General features: G+C 39.1%; 3 protein-coding genes across 5 annotated transcripts in view; all 3 read right to left on the reverse strand.

Moving 5' to 3' along the window:
* The window catches only part of usp43a (ubiquitin specific peptidase 43a), a 112,509-nt gene extending 110,735 nt beyond the window's left edge, over positions 1–1,774 (reverse strand). The window contains exon 1 of the mRNA XM_087842551.1: positions 1,160–1,774. Within this exon, the coding sequence (XP_087698677.1) occupies positions 1,160–1,774 (615 nt within the window). The remainder of the gene's footprint in view (positions 1–1,159) is intronic.
* A 3,492-nt stretch (positions 1,775–5,266) lies between these two features.
* On the reverse strand, positions 5,267–18,707 carry cfap52 (cilia and flagella associated protein 52). Of its 2 annotated transcripts, XM_006810079.3 has the most exons (14): positions 18,486–18,707; positions 17,865–18,064; positions 17,608–17,744; positions 16,622–16,750; positions 16,274–16,373; positions 15,973–16,089; positions 15,607–15,707; positions 15,294–15,464; positions 14,706–14,854; positions 14,366–14,511; positions 11,909–12,060; positions 10,881–10,983; positions 5,986–6,100; positions 5,267–5,744 (listed from the first exon to the last, which is right to left on the reverse strand). In XM_006810079.3, exons 1-14 carry the CDS (start codon positions 18,544–18,546, stop codon positions 5,563–5,565), a joined length of 1,863 nt encoding a protein of 620 aa, XP_006810142.2. In that variant the 5' UTR covers positions 18,547–18,707; the 3' UTR covers positions 5,267–5,562. The 2 variants fall into 2 exon arrangements, with proteins under 2 accessions (XP_006810142.2, XP_006810143.2); XM_006810080.3 differs by lacking the exons at positions 5,267–5,744; positions 5,986–6,100 and adding an exon at positions 6,129–7,463.
* A 356-nt stretch (positions 18,708–19,063) lies between these two features.
* Positions 19,064–24,255, reverse strand: LOC148102542 (uncharacterized). Of its 2 annotated transcripts, none has more exons than XM_087841853.1 (3): positions 24,108–24,255; positions 22,403–22,460; positions 19,064–21,118 (listed from the first exon to the last, which is right to left on the reverse strand). In XM_087841853.1, the coding sequence occupies exons 2-3, from the start codon at positions 22,449–22,451 to the stop codon at positions 19,992–19,994; spliced, it is 1,176 nt and encodes a 391-aa protein (XP_087697979.1). In that variant the 5' UTR covers positions 22,452–22,460; positions 24,108–24,255; the 3' UTR covers positions 19,064–19,991. The 2 variants fall into 2 exon arrangements, with proteins under 2 accessions (XP_087697979.1, XP_087697980.1); XM_087841854.1 differs by lacking the exon at positions 24,108–24,255 and adding an exon at positions 23,739–24,096.
* Positions 24,256–24,429: the final 174 nt, after the last annotated feature.

Consider the following 24,429-nt stretch of genomic DNA (forward strand, 5'->3'; position numbering starts at 1 on the left):
TGAAGCAGCCCCTGATGAACCATCCTCTGCATTGAACACTTTGTGTTTGTGAGTCAAGACCGCGTGTCTTCTCTCACAACTCTGGGAATGCAGGCAAACCACCTGAAGTGTAGGAACAGGTAAGCCAAGCAGAGATAACACAGCATACGTGTAATCAGTAACCACATGGTTACCGAACTGCAACTACTTCAATAAACAATATCATAAAATGTCGAAACCATGAGGTCTTGAGGTTGTTTTATTATTACTTCCTGGGACAGAAAGGTTTACCACTGACCTCTGACCATATTCAAGCTCACACCTTTAAATTTTTATCCAAATATTTACCCTCCTTTCTTAATTGTGCTCATGATTTTTTTTTCATGTCTTTAGCTTATATTGATAAATGGACTGGACTGTAGTCAACATAATTTACAAAGAGTTTGTTGTGTAAGTATCTTTATGACTCTGTGTTCTTTATTATAATCAATCGAGACATTTTTTTTGGCAACTTCTAAAAGGTTTGTCGCTTTTTGGGAGGCAACTTGGTATGACATGCAGCTTGTGGCACTAAATGTGAAGAAAGTAAGAGATGAATGTGAATAAAAAGTTTAGCCTATAAATATGATCTCTTTCTTCATGGCCGAGGTGACCTACAAGGGGAGCCTGTGGCACAAACTTCACTGGAGTGAGTAATCAGGGCCCCTGCTGATCCTCTTCTAGCTTTCAGTGTTATATCTCTGTACCTTGTCTCCCTCAGCTGAGTGCAGCACGATCAATCGGCACTGATTTGGCCCAGTAATACCGTCAGTGCAATAGGAGAAAACTATGTGGCTTCTAGTTAAGTGTAGTAATTTGATTTAAAACGCCCTAAGGTCCTGTAATTGTGGTTTCATTGTGCTTGAGTTTGAGCACTTTCGCTGCCAGTGAGCAGTTAATCAAATAGCAGCAACAACACTGGCACAGTTAGCAGCAGACCTTTGGGTTTCGGGGCCACTTGCAATTAGTTTAACCCATCAAGATGAATAACATGCCCACCGGGTGGAGAGTATTTGTTTCTAGTTGACACCGGAATACCTGTTTGAGAACAACTCTATAGAAAACAGAAAAATCACGCCAGGTCTCATTAATGGGGGAAGCCTAAGCGTGTTCAGTACAGGTGAATCGTCTCCATCCTTACCTTGAACTCCACAGACAGCTGCGGCGTGTACTCCAGCGTCCAAAGCGCTCGAACCAGCGACGCCAGCTGCTCTGTCACCTCTCCTCTGGCAGTCTGCGACTCCGCTCCTCTCAACTCCCCGTTCACCCTCTGGAGGCAAATATCCGACTTATACTGCTCCAACCCGAGGTATTCGGCGAGGAGGTCCGTGTTGCTGAGGCACTGAACCACGGCGTTCATGAAACAGGTGTTGCCGTGGTTCTTCAGTCCCAGCACTCCCGGGGTCTTGTCGCCGTAGCACCACGACAGCCTGTCTTTCACCGAGCCGTGAATGGACGAAACCGTGGAGCTCTTCTTTACGGTTCCTTCCCTGGAGATCTGCGAACAGTTATCTTTAAAACCACCCGACGCGCTTTGCCCGAAACCGCCGTCGTCGTCTTCTGCGTCCTGCTGTTCCGCGTCGCCAAAGTGCGCTAAAGTGCCCAAAGTTTTAAGGATCCTTCCCATGAAATTCCCAAAAGATCGAAGCGATTTCCGTCTAGTAAACCTACCAGATTTGTATTTCTTCTCCTTTGGCTTCGTCGTTTTGGGTTTCATGGGTTGTCTTCTTACCTTGCTTTCCTTACGGGTATCCATGGCTCTATCACTTAAACGGACCGAGAGAAAATGAAACAGACTATCAACGCGCACCTGTCTGCCAGGCTGTCTACCCCTCCTCCTCCCCCGTCTCACTTCTCTCCACAAACCTCACTGCCGCGAAGCCAATAAGGCACATTATTGCTGATATTATCCCATCGACATCTCGCTATCGCCGGTGCGCGCGTTTTGTCGGGTGACGATCTATCTCTGCAGGAGCTACAGAGACGAGCGGCTCTCCTTCTTCCACATCGCAGGTTCATTTATACTTCCTCGTCGATGGCTCTCAGCGCTGGATCGTGCGCCTGGCGGTCTTTGACTCTCTCTCTCACCACCCTTGTTCTTCCCTCTTCTCCTGTCTGTAGGGCCTCGTTGAATTGCCAAGGATCCTGTTTAACTGCCCGCCTCACAGGCAAGAATTTAATTAACCTGAATTAGACTGTAGGCTATCAACACAAATATGTATGTGGTTAAGTCATTCGCAACTGGTGGATGACAGGCAATTCAACTATGCATATCTACTTTATTTCACTCTGAACAAGGAAGTTGTCGTCTTTAATAGGTGACAGGTACAGCAGTGTGTATCTGCCCCCTGTAGGACCAGTTCTAACAGCACCTGCCAAAACATCTGCTGAGGGTGCCAGAAAAAGCAGCACCATCCACAATACCAAACTAAAATATAGACTACTTATAAACTGCTCAGAGAACAACTAAAAAATAAGTTTCCAGTATAATGGTAAATGGACTATTTCTTAATGAGCATTTTCCAGTCTGCTTGAGCATTCAAAGTGCTTTAAACAACATGCCTCATTCACCCATTCATCCAAGCACTTCTCACACACACACATTCAGAAATTGCTATTTCTGCTGAAGAGCCTGTCCACATAGGTAGACCTGGTACACCTGTGCTATTTGCTCTGACAGACACCTATTTGTGAAAGCCAATAGCATGTCTAATCAACCAATTATGATACCAACCCAGTGGATTTAGGAATGCAGACATGGTCAAAATGACCAGTGATGGTTTGAACTGAGCATCAGAATGGGAAAGAAGGGTGATTTAAGTGACTTTAAATGTCGCATGATTATTGTTGCCAGACAGGCTGGTAAAACTATTTCAGGAACATGTGATCTATTGGGACCTTCCTGCACAGCGATCCAGAGAATATTAGAATAGAATGGGCTGCTGTAGCAGAAGACCATACCCTGTGCCACTCCTATTAGCTAAGAAACAGGCAGAAAACCAATGCTACAGTTCACACAGGTTCACCAAATTTGGACAATAGAAGGCAGCTGGGTGATATGTCATGTTCATCCCATCCACCCATTTTCTCCTGCTTATCACATGGACCATTTCATAAAAACTAAGTTTACCTGAATCTGGTTTCTTGAACATGACAATGATTTTACAGGGTTTCAATCTAATAGAGCAGCTTTGGGAGTGGAACAGAAGACTCACAACTGATTTGCAGCTAACAAATCTACAGAAATTGTGTGATCCTATCATGTCAATATGGACCAAAACCTCTGAGGAATGTTTCCAACAAAACAACAAATCTGAGTTAAGCATGAGTTAAGTTATGGCGGTTCTGAAGGCAAAGGGGATCCAAAAGGGGGGATACTACTATTGTATTAGTAGTGGCCAGTGAGTGTATAAAAAACAAGGTTATCAAAGTATAGATACTGACATCTACCCTTCATATTGCCATGCATACATGGTCAACATTTTCTTCATCCTGCTAATCAAATACCTAAGACATCGTCACTTGCAGACAGGTGTAGCCAAGTCTGGCAACTGTCTGCATGCACATTAATGTTGCTGCTCATACATCATGAAAGCTCGACAACGTTAGTAAAATGTATGTTAAGATTGTTTTTGCCAGATACATTACATGCAATTCTGCTTTTCAATGGGAATCCAGCATCTTTTGTGCAATATTCAGATTCTCATCTGAAGCTTAATTTCACAGCTCACCAGTACTAAAGATTGAATTTGGTGGACCAGATGTTCTGATTTATTAAAAGAGATAGTCAGGTCTCCATCCAATATTCCCATAATTTCCCCGATGCTCTTGAGCATTGTTAGAAAAATGAACACATGTTACATGAGAATAACAAATTAACAAATTCCGAGGCAAACCGTGTCATTCTGTGTCTGTGTGTTATGAAGATGACCCGTGTTTTACAGCAATCCTCTGTTCATTATCATTGTGCTAAACGACAGTGAGAGGAATTATGCCCAAGCTTAATGAGCAGGGATTTTATTTATTTATTTTTTTGCTGACTTGTTTTAAATTACCTGCCACAGACTGGTAACCTGTCCTGGTTTACACCACCTCTTGTCTCATGACAGTTGGGATAGGCCCCAGTCCCCCTGAATTCGATAAGAGGTAGAAATTGGACAGATCGATGGATGGTTTATATAACAATGTTGTTTTTTTTTCTTTTTTGCAGGAAGTAGTGAATTAGAATTGTACATTGCACCACTCTTTTACCATAACCCCTCAGGGAACAAACCTTATTACATTAGGGGACAGCAGTCCCCAAATATCTAGGCCTGCACTTTGTGGCAGTAGCAGATAGATGAATTACATTTTGAGTGAAATGTGTATTTCATAAACTACATAATGTCGCATTGTGTTCCATATTTTGATTTCACGAGTCTGTAGAATTCCATTAACTGCTTTTCAGTAAGTATAAAGAAGCGTAATGCCAACAATTTGCAAAAACTATGTTGTTATTCCTTGAAGTAAAATTTCAAATTAATATAAATTGTTGCTCCTGCAAAGCAGTACCATTTAAGGGACTGTGATCTTTTCACTTTTATATAAAGAATGTATTCAGACTACCTCACTCTTGCATTTTATATTGTAAATGAAATTTTTAAATTAATCTACAAGAAATAAAAAATAGCACCAGAAATTTTGCTATATAAGCAACAATAACTATTTTCACTATAAAAGTAGTTTTCCCCATTTCATGGCACACTTTTTTTCTTTAAGACCAGACCAGTCTCCCCCTGAGGGACACCCCAGTACCATGATGCTGCCATCCCCATGCTTCACTCTAGTGATAGTAATAACCAGCTGACTGGCTGGCTGACTGGCTGGCCGGTCACCTACCAGAAGGTCATCCTTCTGGTAGGTGACAGTCACATTCTTGACCAAGGCACTTTTTGTTCAATAACTCAGTTTGGTAAACTCTAGCACTCAGATGTTTTGTGTATTTCACTTTTTGTATTTCACAGACATTGAAGCCATATTTAGAAACTGATTCATCCTCTTGCCCTATTCGCAATAACATTGTGAACTCTCGATGTGTGTTTACACCAGGACATGTAGCTTAAAATGATTAACAACTGATGTGTGGCTATTACATTCTACACATCTCGAGGCTCAAAAATCTGTAACTGCAAAGGCTCTGAATACTTTTCAAAATTAAGATTTTGATTTTTAATAGAATTTCAAAAGAGCAAAAAAAGAGAAAGGATTTATTAATGCTTTAATTCACCTTTTTTTTTTTTTTAAAATTGATGGACAAATATTACCCATTTAAAAATCAACAAAACCATGCAAAAAAAATCCACTACATTACTATGCATCAGTGAGCAAAAACATCTTATACAGCAATTGTTGCTTCATGAGGTTACATGTATTTATTTTGGTAAGAATGTAAATCCATATTGCTAAAACAATATAATAGTAACATTTGGTACATTTTTGGAAAAATTTAAAAAGAATGTCTGGATGGCTAAAAGTATGTGTTTCTTCCCGTGTCCAAATCTCCAGTTAAGAGGAAGGAAGGTGAGGGAACTTCCAGCAAAGAATGGCTCCATCTGCACTTGTACTGACTAAGTTGCGGCTGTTGGAGCAGATTTTCACACTGGTAATACTGCCACCATGACCTACCCCTATGTGGGTTACTCCACCTAACATGTAGTCCCACACCTTCACCAGCTTATCATCTCCACCTGGTATGAAAAGGTGAACAACATAAGAAACCAGAATCTCTAGGGAAATATTGCTAATTATTGTGCAATACCGGTCTTTATATAAAACACATGAAAACTATATTTGCATAAAATAGGTTTTGATCTAAACGGGAGCATAATGGGCAATGCAGCAGGGACAAATATAAAATCGCTATCTATATATGAGTAGCAAAGAGAATTTATGGAAGAAGAAGAAGTGCAAATGAGTAATGTGCCATACCTGTCACAAAGTATTTGCCATCCTGTGAGATATGCATGCCATTGATGGCACCAGACTGCGAGGCCTCAAGTTGTCTGAGGGCAGATTTACCCTCAAACACGTCCCAGTAGGCAACCTGAGGGACAAAATGTACACAATGCACAGAAAGTCTAAGTGGAGGTGAAGGTTACACATTTATAGTCTGAAGTCATATCTAACAAGGAGAAAAAGGAGTTTGACTGACAAAGCATACACAACCTTTTGATGTTTTTGTTGCATTTTCATGTTTAGTAATGTTTGTTACTAAGGATTGATAGGCTTGCTATGCAGACTGCTACTAATGAGATCAAGGGAAAACATCTCTGTGCTTTTGTGCTATTTTTATTCAACATTATATACAGTATACACTTTACCATTTCCTATTTTGGTAGTAGTACGCAATAGGTGACCTAAGACTCTCACCTTCACTGCTTTCTCGTTTTAACTCTATATGAAAATGAGCTGGTTTGATTCTATCATGTATCTAAATGAGTTTTGAACATCTCTAGGGCTTAACAGCCGTCAGAGTATCAAGTCTCACAAAAGGCGATTGTTAGTTGAAGTTATTTATAGCCCAGGTGGCAGAAGCATCACAAAACCACAGAGCGAGAACAATCCTTTCTTGTTATTTATATGACCGACCTGATTACTTCTTGGGTGGAGTAAATGAAAGCCCAGATGGACTTGATCATTAAAATTAGGCTTCAGTCATGAATGAGTTCCTAGTAGAAGATTTAACAGTTCACCCTGTGTGCTTTTAAAAGTCAAGAAGCTGTTTAGAAAGCAGTAAAGCACTCAAAACACTGATGCTAAACACACTGCATTTCAAAGTCAATACGGAGTTGAGAGAAGGAGATGGAGTTACCACAATTAGCTATTTGTAAAGGTCATGTTAAACAAGGCTGTTCACACAGATCCCGATGCTTATGAGAACAGAATTTCATTTTTTGCCCATTATGCCTAATAGGAAGGCAAATAATAAGGGATATGTAATCTTTTAACACATATTGAATATTGTGCTTACATGGAATGAAAACTAATAGATAGAAATAAATAGAAACCAAATCTTCCTAATGTAACCAAATCAGAATGTAAGGCTTAAATCTGAACAAAACAATGCTCACTTCTCAGCTAAGGCCTGCATTAATCGATAACATATTTAGTGAGATGTCTTTTCAAACAAATCAGCGCCTTAAATTTTTTTAAATCATTGCTCTATGATTAATAAAAAGAAGTTAATGGTGAAATTATATAGTTTATTATTCGCATAGCCACGATAAAAGTTACTGTAACAATGTTCCCCTCTCTTCTTCTCTCTTAGATCATTTTCCATCCCTTCCTCGCTGCCACAGTCACGACCCCTTCCACCTTTCTCATCTCATTTCAGCAGCTTATTAGAGGGTTCCACCTGTGTGAGTTGTCTTGGCCCATCTGCGATCCCTCAGCCTCGGTCTGGGAAACTGGCTCACAGCCATGACATGGGCAACCAGGAAATTAATTACATGCAGTAAGTGAGAGCAGGTCTGAAAACATACTCTTAGGACTGCTCCACTTATAAGGACAAATCTCAGGCTATAAGCAGTGTATAGTTGCCTGGGCTACACAGAAAGTTAGAAGCTTTAGCTTATAGAAAATATGCACAGTTACCTAAGGTTATTATGAGCTAGTAATTAATTACTATCAAGGTTATGCCTCCTTTGTAGCAGAAATAATGTAGTCCAACTGGTTTCAGCTATAATCCCATATCCTTACCTTGAAAAGACGAAGTAAGCATTATATACTTACTACACCAAAAAACAAACGCATCATTATCATTGCCAGCAACATCCTGATCACAAAGCATCTCATTAATACAACTGCTCCCTGACCCTACATCGTCATCCCCCCACCCCTCCTGGCCACTCTCTTTCTCTTCACATTTTTTCTCACATGCTAGTTTGCATCCTGTGAATTTACTCATAGAGTCATGCTGGGAGGTGAAGAAGGCTTGGAGTACAGAGAGGAGAGAGAGGAGAGAGAGAGAGCATTGCTGTTTGTTGAACCAGACAGAGTGCCTGTGTCCTGGGATGAGCAGATGGTGGATCTGGCTGGCACTTGGGTGGCATAGGCACATCCGCAGGAAGGCACGAACACCACAGCGCTCCCCTCTATCTCTCCTCTTTCTCGCTCTCTTTGAATGCCTCCTTCCCACTTTCTCTCCGCTCGCTCAGCACACCCACCGCGCTGTGTTAATCAGCACAACTTGTCCTCACCTCTCAGCATGCGGGGACGGCAGCAATATGGGTCCAGTGTGTAGCCAGGTTCAAGGGGTGTGGATAAATTGCACAATCAAGGAAAAAAGTGTTTCATTCTGCAGCAGTAAAGGTCCAAGCTTATGTAAATAAGAAGTGCTTGGTTAATCAAGATTATAAAAAAAAACTGTGGAGTCAAAGGGTGTGTTTTTGCACCAGTGACTAGCAGCCGGCACAATGGCTTAATTACTGTATACTGAGCTAAGAAACAAATTAGAAGCGTTCAAGCTAATCTGCAGAAATGCACACGAGTATGATTGTACAAGCTTTCATTGTGCTACTCTTTGCTGATCTTAGTAAAGCTGCAGATTTTTCTGTCATTCTCATTAAGTGGAGATTTCAATAACCATAACAACATAATGAGGACTCTACACTGTGACTGTTTAGTGACAGTCTATTTGCATCCTGTTTTTTTTTTTTATCATTATAATGATTACTTTTTTCTCCTTTAAGCTAGACAGCTGAGTATTAAGTCTGAGGGAAAATATATGGAGTACATGGACTACAGTAAACAACAAAAAGTATTTTAAGGTAAAAAAAAAAAAAAAAAGTAGTTATTATAGACTCACTTTGAATTGCAACAGTTTACAGCTATGTTATCAACAGATTATGAAAAAACAATGGTGTTACAGTGTGATATTCACAGTGTGATCTCTGGGCACTGGATATTTGGAATTGGCTCTGAATTATTTAATTCATTTTCAGAAAAGAAGCCAAACTGTAGAGCAATACTTATTTGTACCAGTGCATGGTGTAGTGAGTCAGAGCAGCCATAAGTTTTCTCTGAGCCCAACTGGGGAAGACACAATGCCAACAGACAGACAATGACTTTTATCATCACCAGCACCAACTGGAACCCACACTATGAAATGCTAAAACAGAAGCAAACAAGACTAAACTCCAGAGGAGCTTCCACCAGCTCTTGAAGCAAAGAAAATGAACTGGCACCATCTCTTCTAAACTGTAAAGATCAAAGCTGTCAATGCTAACACATCACACTGTCTACCTGTCAAACATCACTCACATTTTCTCCCAGAAAACTTCGTCGTCAACGCGATCATGCCAAAGCTTGAAACCTGGAGCCCCCATAGCCAGATACCAAGACTAAGTGAAGTGAGATCTACTGATGATGCTAATGTAGCACCATGGACGATACCTACCGTGACTGTTACAGAGACTAACCGGCTGATCTACACCAAGAACGGTGTGGATCATACATACATCATACATGGAACGCCATATCCAAGTGGCCGGCATAATATACAGAAACATCTGTGCTGAGTATGGACCGGAAGTCTCAAGGGCATAGTGGGAGACACCCCGTACGATGGTCGAGAATGACCGAGCTAAGATCCCATGGGACTTCCAGATACAGTAGGACAAAATGGTGGTGGTTAACCAACCCCACATAGTAGTGGTGGACAAGCAGAGGAAGTCAGTCGTAGTGATAGACGTAGCAATACCGAATGACAGCAACATCAGGAAGAAGGATCACAAGAAACTGGAGAAGTACAAAGGGCGCAGAGAAGAGCTCAAGAAGATCTGGAGGGTGAAGGTAACAGTGGTCCCCGTGGTAATTGAAGCGCTAGATGCAGTGACTCCCAAGCCAAAGCAAGTGTCTCCAGCAGATCCCAGGAACAACATCCAAGATCTCTGTCCAGAAGAGCGCAGTCCTAGGAACAGCTAAGAGACTGCGCAGGACCCCCAAGCTCGAGGGGATTTTTTTTTAAATCAAAGGTTTACTTATTTAAATAAATAATCATTAACCTCCTAAGACCCAAACTCTTCCACGACATGCATTTTTAATTTCTCTTTGATATTTGGTCACATTGGGGCCCGATGAATGTAAAACAAAGAATTGCCAGATTTTTTTTTTTATCTTATTTTTGTTTTTAAGAAAAATAAGAGCCACATATGAGGATATTCGTTTGAAATGTTGATACAACAGTAGCAGTATAATGTTCTTGTAAGTGGATATCAGGCCCTTGTAGAGCAAAATTGAGTATTTTGGTCTAAATAGCCCAAAATGTGATGTCCACATATGTGGACGCCAGGTCGTAGGAGGTTAAAGGACATATGTTTGGTATAAACTGAATGTATAACAATGAAGTAAATTTCATTTGATGAGACTTCTTTGTATTGTCATTTTCTTTTTCTTTTCTTTTTTTTGTAATTTTCAATTGAACAGATTCCATTAAATGTATTTTTGTATTGTACTTCTCTGTACTGGAAATTCTACATGCAATCAAATTAATTATGGTCAGCATTTTGGGCATAAACATTTTTGTATCCATCTTTTTGTGTGATAACAAACTCATAAACCACATTTTCTTGGTTCTTACTACAGGGGCGGCTACACTAAAACATTTTTGTCAGAATTAAGCAAATTCTGACTAAAGAAGTTTTAGCAAAATGATTATTAACAATTCTGACAATACATACCTCTGAGGCCACCATAAAAAAACTGGTTTAAAGATAAATCAAGGGAAAAAATTGTGTTTAAATTACTGCCTGCTAGAATGCCAATAAAAATACAGAAATGCACTTAGCAACAAGAAAAAAAAGATTCCTAATGCAAAAACACACCTTTCTGTCAGTGCCACTGGTGATGATCTGAAATTCCTCTGGATGGTAGCACACAGTCCGGAACAGTGTGTTGGCAATCATCATTTGACGAACTACGAATCGCCTATAAAAGATTATACAAAAGAGACAAAAGACAAGAAATGACGGGAAGGAAGATGAGTTTGACAGGTATTGCAATAGACTTGGCAAAAAATAACTCATATGAGGTGCATGTGTCTTCACACCATGACCAGACTGTTTAGTGTGAACAAACCCTGTTCAAATTTTAAACAAAAAAAGCATAAATCACAAAACAATCTGTATATACAAATGTTCTGAAGTGCACATAATTTCTCTTGTGCATAGAATCATTTGATTCTAGTCAGACAGGGTGTCAGTCTAAATTAATTTAGACTTTTCTACTAATCCATTTAAATAACTTGTTAGTAGTCATACTAAAAAGAGAATCCATGATAATTGTATGGGTACTGCCTAGAAGACTTTAATCCACAGACTCGTTCATGAAGAGGACAGACAATGAAAAAAATGACCATAGTCAGTTTTCAACAGCTTATTGTACTCCCAGAAGAAGCTCACAGATTAAAGGATTTTAAGCTTATAAAGAACTGGATTTCTTTTTTATCTCACTGTATGAGCCACACATCCACTTCACAATTTCTCTCTGTCTTCAGGTCTGACTGTGCTCTTCTTTCCTCTCACTTTGTCTCTGGTGGCTATACGTATTATTACCAGATATGTACATTACTTTTCACAGAATAATGTGATTAGCTCATTCAGTAATGTGCCTAACTACTTTATTTTCACTTCACTTGCTCTCATCATTTTTCTTTGATGAAACTGAGAAATAATTATTACAATTTTGACTTAGTGAAGTGGCTCTGCAGTAATTTTTGGCATTTTGTTGTACTACTAAACACAACATTTCATACATAAATAATATTTCATACACTAATATTATAATATTAAACACTTTAAAGATGTTACATGGACACAATGTGTGCGTTACGGTTTGCAGATAGGCTACTCACACTATGTCCCAGATGATGCAGGTACCGTCAGAGCTTGCAGAGACACACTCTGTGTCGTCACTCTTGATTTTGAGACAAGTGACAGCAGCTTTGTGCTTTTTCATGGCCTCCAGCAACCGATAGCTATGTGGCTTCAGCTCCCAAACACACACCTATGATAGTTAAACCCAAACTCATTCATTAAGAAAACTACATTTAACTTTATTTATAAACATACAAATATGCTATGGATGCAACAATCTTCAACAGTATGTCTTCTGTTCTTTTGAAATCATGTCAGTCTTCAATGATATTGCATGCTATAGAGATAAACCCCAAATTTAAATGCTGAATGTGTATTTGAAGGGTGCACAGCACAGTCTAGTATGGTGTGTCTGTATAACGAATATAAAGCATGCATAAACTCTTCCAATATTTGCACTAAGCACTGGAATAACTGACAGCTGCTTGTCTTGGAGAAAAATTAGCAATTTTAATTATATGACTAGACATGAGATGCAAACATTCTTATCTTTAAATCAGTTTTGTCATGTTCAGTAGGCATTCCCAAATCAATAACAAAAAAATGTTTTGGGAAAGTCTGAAAATAGTTATGGCAGGATATGGACTACAACTAAAGCTCAATTATCAGGCAGGATAGCCATTTCATGTCCATTTCATAATTCTTGTTGATGATATACTGTGAGAAATTGTGCCAAAGTCTCAAGCTGCCCAAGATTTTTTTTTTAAATTTTGCTAGGAAAACGGAAAATCTGTGATGTGATTTATTGAAACACGCAAACATAAATGGACAAAACAGAGTTTGTACAATTCTGACAAGCTTGAAAGTCTGTATTTGGGACCTTATTCTTCAACACCGCCTGAACTCTCGTAGGCAAGTTTTCTTGTAATTTCTTTATAATGTTCAGGAATAGTTCTCCAGGGTTCTTGAAGGACATTCCAAGCTCTTCTTTGGATGTCGGCTGCCTTTTGCTCCATTCTCTCCATTCCGTTCATGTGAACTCACATTGTTGTTGAGGTCCTGGCTCTGAGGATGCCTATCCATGACTGACAATGTTTCATAGTGTGTTTGACTATCCAGGTAGTATCACTGTAGTATCTTTGGAATCATTGCCATGTTGATAAATGAAGCCCTTGCTGACACTTTTCAGTCAGTAATGCATGGTCTATCAAAATCTGATCATACTTTTTTGCATTTATAATTCCCTCAGTTTTGACAAGAACATATTACTGTTGATATTAATGAGGATTTGAAACAAAAAATAATCTAATTTTGATTTTAAACTCAATAAGTCCTGTGTAATTTGGCATACCTCATAGTTCTTTTTAGCTTTTGCCATCCTTGAGAATGGATTCTTGACCATTACCCTTCCATTGTGAGCGATCGTGGCTCAAGAGTTGGGAGTTCGCCTTGTGATCAGAAGGTTGCCGGTTCGAGCCCCGGCTTGGACAGTCTCAATTGTTGTGTCCTTGGGCAAGACACTTCACCCGTTGCCTACTGGTGGTGGTCAGAGGGCCCGGTGGCGCCAGTGTCCAGCAGCCTCGCCTCTGTCAGTGCGCCCCAGGGTGGCTACAACATAGCTTGCCATTACCAGTGTGTGAATGAGTGGATGACTGGATGTGTAAAGCGCTTTGGGGTCCTTAGGGACTAGTAAAGCGCTATACAAATACAGGCCATTTACCATGTTTTTTTTACCATTGAGACTAGTTCTGATGAGGCTTAGGGAAAAAGCAGATGAATCAGCTAAGGGGTACAATGTAAAATGTATCTCTCGGATCCTGTCTCAGTTCTTTGATAGATTTTTCCTATTTCTTAAGGACATGACTACATCTACTATAGATAGTTTTCATGCCTACAACTTCTGTCTACGTGTTCAGTTTCCTCAATTTTTTAAGGACACAATGAACAGATATGTTTATAGCTAATAGCTCTTTTAGAATCACCTTGTTGGTGCAAAAGTACAGTTTTATGCCTGACAAACTGTGTTATCTTTGCAATTTGTGTTGATTCAACCAAAGAAAAAGGATCATTTTGAGTGTTTTGTGACAGGCTGCTAGTAATAAAGTGCTAAAGGTAGAATATAAAACTGGATTTTTGCTAAGTTCTGTGTTATATGTAAACACAACACTGGTTTATTCTGTGATTTAAGTGCCGTTTTATGCTTTATGAGTCAATGTAAAAACTAAAAACATTCTTCTGAAAATAGACTGAACAGTTCTCAACAGACTAGACTGAAAATTAACAAAAAAGAAGTTGTTTTTTTTTAAAGACCTTCAGACAGTCTCTGGAAATATTGCTGAACTATTTTAAAACTTATAAGAACATCTGACTCCTTAGAAGCATAAAGCCAAGAAATGAGGAGCGGCTCAAGACTTTAATATTATAATATAAATTAAACAATAATATATATCTAATAGTGAACAAATTATAGGTTCATTGATATTATTTCCACTGACCTGTCCTTCTCCCCCTCCACTGACAATCCTTTTGCAATCCCTTGTGCCAGCAATGGCCGTTGCACCCATTGTGTGTGCATTGTGAATGGTGAGCATGAGTTTTCCACTTTCTGGTCCAAACAGACGAATCTTACCATCATTCCATGCTAGAAGACAATGACAGCTAGAGATTAATCTGATTCGGCACAAAAAACAGAACTTTTCATCAAGTGAAAAGAAACGTTACTTTTATATTTCAGATTTCTGCGCTACTGTAATTGAGATGGCTTGTTATCACCTATTCAAAACATATTTCAAAACAGAAAATTAATTGTTACAGAAATCGCTCTCTGAGTCCTACCACTGATGATGCTTTGTCCATTAAACATGAAGTCCACTGAATTGCAGGTCACATTGGGTATAGTGATGCGCAACAGCTCTTTAGGCTTCCCTGTGTACCACACTCTGATATCTTCATCTGAGCAGGTTGCAAATAGTTCAGATGTTCCACTTGTGGAAAAATGTGAGGAAAAATAGAGAATTATAGTTGTGTGGTATGGGTTGTTAATATAATTATGTAAATAATTAATTAAAAGTAATATTTTACTCAGGTCTTAGACACATACATAAAACCAATAACATTTCCTCAGAATATGTAGACATGTGGCATGTATATGTCACCCTCTAGTGAGTACAAAAGGTAAATAAAGTAATGAATCAGAAACAATTTCAGCACAGTTTAAGCATTGTGGTTTTGCTTTTCTGCATTTGACACATAACATAATGTTTATTTTCTTGCATTTCTGGGTACAAGAGAAAATGTGTGTTTCTGAAGGACATGGTGAAGGAGAAAAAGGAACCGACTGACTGTTTTCTGATCAATTCTCTTTATCAGGGCATTTATGTTTTATTGCAGAACACTATTTAAATTCTCTTTTCTGACACTTACAACAAGATGGCTACGTCCTTGACAGCATCATTATGGCTGGTGGATATGAGTTCCACTTTGAAATTCTCATAACTGAAGCGATACATCTGAGCAGCCTCTGTGCCAACAAAAAACTCATTTCCATCTCCTAATGTAGCAATGGAGGTTACTGCCTTTTCCAGATCGACTTTCCTGATGTGAGGTAAAGGAAAAAAGTACAAAAATGCAAAAATAAACTAAAGCATTTTAATGCTGAAAATATAGAAAATTCAAAGGTAACAATTATGCACACTAGGGGAATTTTATAGTGAAATAATTCAGTCATAGAACTCACTTAAGACTTTTGAAGTTAGTCCCAGAACACAAAGTGACAGTGCCAGATCCACAGCCTACAAGTAAGTCCCCAGACTTCAGTATCTTTATGACATTGACACCCTGCAAAGAAAATGATGAAACTATGATTTTCATTACATTTTTCTAAAACAATTATGCATATTTGAATATATCACTTTTTAAAATTCCTAGATCGTTTACAGCTTCTCATAACTTAAGAATTTTTTAACTATGTGACATGAACCATGGCTTTTCCTTCCACAAGGATTCCTATTAAGCGCAGGGCATGAGTAAGGAGTGGCTGAATGACTGAATTCAAAGCACCCAATAAGGAATGCAATGAATGACCTCTACAGTGATGACTTACCATGCTGTATTTTGATTTAGCTGGACCGCAGTGATTCAGAAGCTTTGTCTTCAGGTTAACTTTCATTATGTCTCCAGTCATGGTGCCGCAGAAAATGAACTGATCATCCTCTGAAATCTGTACAGCAATATTGATAGTGCAACCACATTATTTCACTATATCTGGTGTGCTATAAGTTTGGAAGATTAAAAAAGTTGAGTTTCACTATTATTATCCTTATGCACCTTCTGCAGCCATACTATTAGTGTTTTATTGATTTGTTAAGTTTTTGCCTGCAGATGGTTTGCATATGGCTTCATACCTCTAAGCATTTCACAGTCCTCTTGAGCTTTCCTGTCTGACACTCTGTGGGCCTGATCTTTCTGTTGGTGAGGTCTAGTTCCCAAACTCGCAATGTTCCACTGCCCAAAGAAGACCAGTGATATTAAATCACTTTTATGCAATAACAAGGAGCGTGAAAACCCACATTGTGAAGCTAGGTATGCAGAAAAATAGCAATAGGTAGATGTCTTGTCATTTTATAAGCCGGTTCAATAAAATCTAATTCACAGATAACCTAACAATTACAAATTAAAAATCTAATGTGACATTTAGCTTGGTTTAAAAAAAAAACACAGAAAAGAAAAAATAGCAGACACCATTCACTCACCTCCCTGCTGACACAAAGATGTTGTCATTTGTGTTTGAGTATTGCAAAATCAGGGAGTGACCAGCACTCTGCGCTGAAGCTGGGCTCCCACATATAGCTTGCTTAGTCTCAATATTCCACACAACTATACTGTAAACAAACACAAAAGATCATTAGTACAGTACATTTGATAGGCCATCTAGAAATTGATGTACCCCTTTTTGTGCAGATAAAGATAATTAAAGGCCATACCATGTCTATTCATGGACATTGCACGTCAACACACATTTCAGTAAATGTACTAGTGTAGACATTTGGCTAACTCTCACCTCAAGACACATGAAATCTATTAAGCCAGGAACAACAAACCAGTATATATAATAAAACAGACTTTACAAAAACGCAGAGCTTGACCTCATACTGGACTGTCTTTAAATTATGATTCTTATATCATATTTAATAAAAAATAAATGCCACTGTGTCTGCTAAGTCTTAACGGATCTACAATGTATAAGCTTCAGTCACTGAAAGCTAACTATCCAAATGGAGTCTACTTCACAAGTTCAATACATCCCCTCTGGCAACAAATGCAGGGTGTTTGTCATTTGTTGCTTCCTGCTTTATAAAACACAAATAAGGGGAAGAGCTGAGCCATGTGCAATCTTATAACAAGCATCTTTATATCTAAAGACTGGCCCAGCTTAGGTTATTCTGGTTTATTAGGGAGTCACAATAGCAAAGGACTTTTGCTTTCCTTTCCAGTACCTTACTAGCCTGAATGTATTCAGTACAGTACAGTGTATACTGTACAACTTCCTGTGTTCTACAAGAGCCTTGTGCCTGGCTTGTTAAACAGTAAAACAAATGTGGCATGATCATTGCTCAATGAAATATAGTGTGCTATGTTGGCAATTAGACAATTACTGTGCAAGGCAATGTGTATTTCCATTCTGCAATCTTACTATCTGAACTTGCACCCAGCTGCATCATTCAGCCATAATGTTTACCTGCCATCATCTTGACCCCCAAGGGACACCAGGTACTTGTCATTAGGAGAAAAGGCCAGTGCCTCTACCTTTGCCTTGTGGAGCACCAGCTCTGTATAGATTGTTCGGGTCGCATAGTCCCAGATTATTATTGTAGCCTAGGACAACATATTAAGTAAAATATTGTAATTTATTCATCAAAATTATTTAACCCAATATCTGATGGCAGATTTGCCAGGTAGTTACAAAAACATTCAAATGTTCCTGACTAAGATTACCTTAAAGCCCATAAAGTTGACCTGTCCAGAGGCAATATACAGTCCACTTTTTGACACTGAAATACAGGTTACATTGTTTGCATGGCCATGTAAGAACTCCTGTTTGCCATCTTTAATTCTCTTCAGAATGATTGTGCATCCAAGAGGGTAGATCATGTGCTCGTTGTCTGGATGGACTCTTAGGCCAGAAGAAACATGTCCTGGTGAAATAAAGCAGAGTACATTGAACAGACAATCTGTTTGCGATTATGAAGGTGGATGGTTGTTTTAAAAGCTGGATAATAATAACGGGAATGTGCACTCTATCTTCATAGCTACACGTGTAAGTTCAAAATGTAATCTTAACAACAAAGGTCTAAATCAACAGCAAAGTCTAAATCACACAAGGGGACGAGAACTCAGCCCGCTAGACAGCTCTGGAACAAGGAGAACATCAATTTTGGACTTTTAACTGTAATTTAAAGTTTTACAGCTTTTCCTACTGTTAAAGACCTAAGTTAAAGACCACGCAATGTTTTTAATATTAAAAAACTAACACTATGTACAGTACTTACCGTGTTACTCCAGACTTTTCAGCTGTCGTATCAGAAAGTTAATTTACGTTTGCAGGGGGTGACTTACCGTTAAAGCCAATAACAGCCTCCAGTTCGAGCCGAGGTATACTTTCTGTTTCAACATCCATTATCAAACTAACTGTATTTTATTCACCCGGAAAAAACTGTATTTTAACCAGTAAATTCAAATTTAGTTTAAATAGCGGTAATTGTTTTTTCTCAGGCAGGTGAAGTAGTTCACGCCAAACAAACGGTCGCCTAGCAACATCAATAAAGCGCCACCGGCTGAATGACGTTTCTCTGCTGCATTCACGTGGTATCGGAAATTTCACATTTGAAACGGCCGTACACAAAAACAATTAAACATAATTGGCAAATTACACTGGAAAATCGGTATTGCATTTGTAGGGTACATTTCACTGTATTTGCACTATGGATAAAGATGACAAATTAATCTGTGACCTATACTGGCATTATACAAAAAACTTAAAATTCTCTCATTTCACAAATAAACAACATGTCACAGAAGAAGAATCTGGGACATAACAGAACAAATAAAAATACATTTCAGCACATTTACTTATTATCAGTACAAAAACATTGAACACCCATTGTCTGAAATTACTACAGAGTTCATCACCATGTATCTTTATTGAATGTAAGCTATCGTGCATGATTAAGATAAAAATCATTGGATTACACAACTACATTATATATATGTTGTACATCTAATATAAAATTATACTGATATAAAAACTTAAAAAGTACAATGTTCTTTGTTCATTTAATTTTTTTTCACAACTTGCACAAGCTTAAAAATGCTACTGCACTCAAGAGTGGAGTACCTCTGGCCACTGTGACATCACTGCAGGTCCTGCCCAGAGGACAATAGTGCAGTTCATTTTTCTTTTTTACTTTAATTTAGAAGAGCATAACCGTTTTGTAAAGATTTAACTGCTGAAAAAAATACTGTAATTGGCTGTAAATGCAAAATCTGCATATTTGACACTTATTATGATGGCAAATTAGGTAACAAATATTTTTAAAAGAAAGTACACTTTGTTTTATAAACTGCAGAAAGAAGCAATGCTTAGCTACATCCTGGTTTGCACTGCACCATACAAAATGTTGTACTGATATAACTGTAGGTCCAGAGAAACTTTCCAGCCATTTGGCAGGGCAACTGCATTTCCTTGTCCTTTGGTAGAGAACTATAAAATATTCTTAAACGCTAACCACACCACATGTCATAGCAGTGAACTGTGAACAGAGCAGACCTACACTGAGCTGTGAGATCAAACAGTAGATATTCTAGGCACATCCAAAATTTTAACTGCTGCTGTACTCCAATTAATACAGACTTCAGCGAACACATCTTCAAGCACTGACCTGATGCCCTGTCCTAACTGAGATTTTTAAAAAAAATTTTAGTGGACAGTCAGCAATGAGAGCAGAAAGGTGAATCATCACAAGAACTTTAAATAACTTGTCAATAGAACAGAAATGAGCTTCTTCCTCTCTCTTCACCAAAACTAAATGAAGAGGAAATGTGCTTTTAATAAACACTCAACTTTTACGTCACACTGTCGGGATTCTCTGAAGGTCCTTCAAAACTTAGTATTTCTTTGGATGTGTCCCCAGCCATCTGTCTGTGTGCGTGTGACCTCCGGTGTCTGCTGAGAGAATGGCTCCATGAAAACCTGCGTCCGCAAGTGAGGCACAGATAGGGTCTCTCTCCAGTATGTGTCCGCCGATGCTTTGTCAGTGACTTGTATCGCGTGAAAGTTGCTCCACATTCATTACAAATATATTTCTCTGACTTAATATGAACATTTTGTTCATGCTCTTTCATGTTGCCCAGCTGTGAAAAGCCTTTACCACACACAGGGCAAAGATGTGGCTTCTCTCCTGTGTGGGTCAATCCGTGAATATTCAAATCCTGGCGAGAATAAAACTGCTTGCCACAGATAATGCATTTGTATGGTCTTTCCCCTGTGTGGCTCCTCATGTGCCTTTTCAGTCCCTCAGAGCGAGAGAAGCAGCTCTCACATAAGGTACATTTGAAAGGCTTCTCTCCTGTGTGGGAGCGGAAATGCCTACGGAGCTCCGAGGCCTTGAAGAAACACATCCCGCAATCCGCACAACTGTGAGGTTTTTCTGGCTGCTCCTCGTGTGTCTTTTCGTGTGCTTTGCAGTGACCTGACTCGGAGAATCCCTTACCGCAGACCGAACAGGTGAAAGGCTTCTCTCCAGTGTGCATACGCTTGTGACGAATGAGTTTGTTAAGTTTGCTGAAAGTCTTCATGCAGTATGAACACTGATGAGGTACCCTGGGTTGTTTTGTGTGTGTGCGTTTATGCCTCTCTAATTTTGAGGGTCTATTGAACACTTTTCCACAGTCGGGACAGGGGTGCTTGTTAGTCCTACTGTGGCAATTCTGGTGTCGGATCAGCTTCTCTTGTTGTGTAAAGCTCTTATTACAATGCTCACAGTTATGAAGAGTTTTGGGCTTCCTTGTGTGTACAGGTTTATGCCTCTCCAGCTTTGACGGTCTGTCAAATATCTTGCCACAGACAGTGCAAGGGTAACACTTGTCTGATGTGTTGCTCTGTGGCTGTTTGGAGTTCTCTGGCTCGGTGATCACTGAAGCATCACTGGAATCTGATTCTGAGATTATTTTCACCACCACTATTTCTGGACCTGAAGAGGAATCACATTAAAAACACAATCTGAGTGTGTTACTGGCTGAAGTGACTTAGCAAATCTCAGTTAGCAAAACACAATGATGAACTTTTATCGTGTTACACACATCAGGGCTCTAGAGTGTGACCAATTTGGTCGCAAATGCAACCTAATTTCTCAATGGAGCAACTAAAAACAATCCTAGGTCGTACCAGTGTGACCAGCCGTTCGAGTAAAAATAGGTCTCTGTATGGTCAATAACAGACACACAGAATGCCCATATCGTGGTCAAACCAATCAGAGATAATCATGGGCGAACCTCTCAGATGCCCATGCCCATGGTAAGATGTTCAGATATTGAGATGTTAAATTTGAAGTCTTTGAGGCATTTTTAATTTTGACTTCTTTTTATTTTATATAGCTTGAGATATTTTAAGTTTCAATTTCAGCTCAGTGAAGCACTTTAACTACAAGCAGTACCATATTTTTTGGACTATAAGGCGCACTTAAAATAGTTTCATTTTCTCAAAAGTGCGCCTTATGTATGAATTCTGGTTGTGCTTATTGACTGCGAATCTGTCAAAATGTTTTAGTACGACTTTGGTAAGCTACGAAGCTGCACCGCTTGATGGATTGTCGGAGCTACCGTACTCAAGAGCCTCGCAGAGTAATACGTACACACATAATATTACCGTATTGTGTGTATATAAGGACCTCAAAATGGCACCTGTTAAGAGACATGCTTATGAAGCGGATTTCAAACTCTATCAGTCATGCAGTAGAACATAGGAATAGAGCAGCTGCGACAGAATTCAGCATTAATGAATCAAAGGTGTGGAAGTGGAGGAAACAAGAAGAATGATTGGAGTAAAGTTTGACTTATATGACTGTTTGGTTTTGCTTAAAGTGCCTTATGATCTGGTGCGCCTTATGGTCCTTATGGTAACTTATCTTTCTTGTAGAAATGTGCTCCAAATAAAGAACTTTGTGTTGGCAAGATTGTTAGTTAATTATTTACAAATCAGCATTGTCTGTATGGACAGCAATTTAACAAAAAAAAAGTGAACATGTAAAGCTGCTGTGTTAAGCGATGCGGTTGTAAAATTTGAGTGCACCTAAACTTTGTGCTGGTGCATCTAAGAAAAAAAGTTAGGTGCACAAGTGCAACAGTGGCAAAAAGTTAGTCTAGAGCCCTGCATATTTAATCCATGCTCAACGGGACTTCAAAAAAAGTGAACTTGTTTATTGCACAAATTTTGAACAAAGGGGGAAAAAAACATGCAAAATACCCTCAATACATACTTTGCTCTGCAGATTCTGTTTTAGGGACAGGTGTGGTGTCTGGGCCCATTGCTGCAGCCTGTTGATGTACAATCCATAAAGAGTTAAGGAACAAATACACAATATCACATATTGTAGATTTACTATTACAGCTTCCACGATGCAAACTCGTACTGTAGCTAATGTCTGAGACCAAAAGGACTCATTAGACACATCCAGGGAAATTTAAACAAAACCGATGTGAGAAGTGGACAATAAGCATTGATACAGCTAATACAAAATCTTAATGGAGAGCTATTTCAGATGAGCAGCTGTCAAGTTATCCCTGTGAAATCCAAGTAATTTGGTGTTTGAGTTTGTAAAAAACAACAACAACATAAGCATCAGCAATTGGACTATTGTGTAAGCCTGTGGCAAAAGACAATTTATTGTATTTAATTGGACCTTCCTGACTAACTGGCTGTGACTTGTTTATGTGGCTAACTACTGATTAGTTACTTGGAAGTTAGTTGAAAAATCTACTTATCAGTGCTCCCTGGTGGGCAAACTATGCAAAACAGATATTATCGCTAAATTACCTCAAATCTACATTCACCAGACACTTCATCAGGTACACCTTGCTAGTACCATTTTTTAACTCCAATTGTATTAAGAACTGCAGCAATTCCTCCTAGCCCAAATGCTGGTGCTGATATTATCAGACCAGGTCACATTTTTGCAACTTTTTATAGATCACAGGAGTAGCATCTCCTGTGATGTATAGGAGATGCTACTTCTGCTGCTGTAGTCCATCTGCGACCACATTTAAAGCGTCATGCATTCACACTGGTTATATCAAGTTCCTGTTGACATGTCTGTAGCGTAATGTTTTCTCTTTTAAGCCCACAAACACGAATGTTTGATTATTAGCAACAGGTTAACAGCTTCTTCTCCCGGTGTTGTTGAGTGAAGTGACGTTTCAATTAATCTGTTTAAAAACCACACATTGTATTTCATATTTGAGAGATCATGAACAGTTTAGCACATTTTTGTCTCGGTGCCTAAAGACCTCAATAAGATTCTCTTCCCAAGTATTTTTCAAGGCTCTACATACTATATGTTTCATATGTCTTAAATTTAATACAAAGAATACTAAGCCACTTATCTGTTTAAGCACACAGCAGTAGTAATTAAATCCAAACTACAAGATATATTTGTCTGACCACCTCTGTAAAATACAAGATAAACAGCATGTACGAAATGGGTTAAGCTGTCCGGTGTGCTGCACACACCCAAGGTCTGTCTCAGGAGGCAGGAAGGAAAAAAACACTAAACAACCCTTAACGCTCAAAGTATGTATCAATATCCTCAAACTAACCTTAAAGATGCACGTGAAACTGAAAGTGGTCAGTGCTGGTTCTGAAAGCTAACATGTTGTTTATTTACCTATACAAAAAAAAAAATATCTGTGCTTTTGCACAGATTTGCTGGAATGTTTGTGTGTCGACTCTGTTATTAACACGTCCACTTGCAGCGCCGTTAACCACACCGGCGTGGTTAACGATTGCCAATAAGGGGTTATAATTAAACTCAAGGGTAGCGTAACACAGTCACACCGGCATGCAAATACAAATACGACAGTCGCACTTTTACAGCGTTTGTTAGCTACTGTCGCTAACGCTAATGCTGCTATTTTAGCTAACCACACCGTACAAGCCTCGGAGACGCAAACACGATTCAGGCCCACCTCTCTAATAATCCGTAAAAGAGAAAGCTTGCCACAGCCTCTATCTACAGAGTTTTAAGTGAAAACGTCTTCGTCCGAAAGGACAGCTAGTCGCAGCGGACTGCTAAACGAGCCGCAGCAATTTGGGGTTGATGCTCGTTCCCTTGCATGGTGCCTTCAAGTACCCACGTACTTTCAAAAACGGGTTCTTGTCTTTGCGGTTCAGTCAGATGTCCAACAGGGGCGAGCTCAGATCGTGGACAGTGTTGACGTTGAGAGGCGTCGCTTGCTTTTCTTTTTAAAATTGATTTAATTTCATTTGTTTATACAAAAAAAAAAACAA

This window comes from Neolamprologus brichardi, chromosome 6, assembly GCF_056152115.1.
Source record: "Neolamprologus brichardi isolate AB-2024 chromosome 6, ASM5615211v1, whole genome shotgun sequence".
NCBI lineage: Eukaryota > Metazoa > Chordata > Actinopteri > Cichliformes > Cichlidae > Neolamprologus > Neolamprologus brichardi.

Coding starts and splice junctions, on each gene's coding strand:
- LOC148102542 (XM_087841853.1), bottom strand. CDS start 22,451: ATGGGCCCAGACACCACACCTGTCCCTAAAACAGAATCTGCAGAGCAA. Junction 21,119..22,402: donor AACAGAATCTGCAGAGCAAA/GTATGTATTGAG, acceptor ATTCCTCTTCAG/GTCCAGAAATAGTGGTGGTG.
- cfap52 (XM_006810079.3), bottom strand. CDS start 18,546: ATGGATGTTGAAACAGAAAGTATACCTCGGCTCGAACTGGAGGCTGTT. Junction 16,090..16,273: donor GGACTGTGAAATGCTTAGAG/GTATGAAGCCAT, acceptor ATTGCTGTACAG/ATTTCAGAGGATGATCAGTT. Junction 15,465..15,606: donor ACTAACTTCAAAAGTCTTAA/GTGAGTTCTATG, acceptor ACCTCACATCAG/GAAAGTCGATCTGGAAAAGG.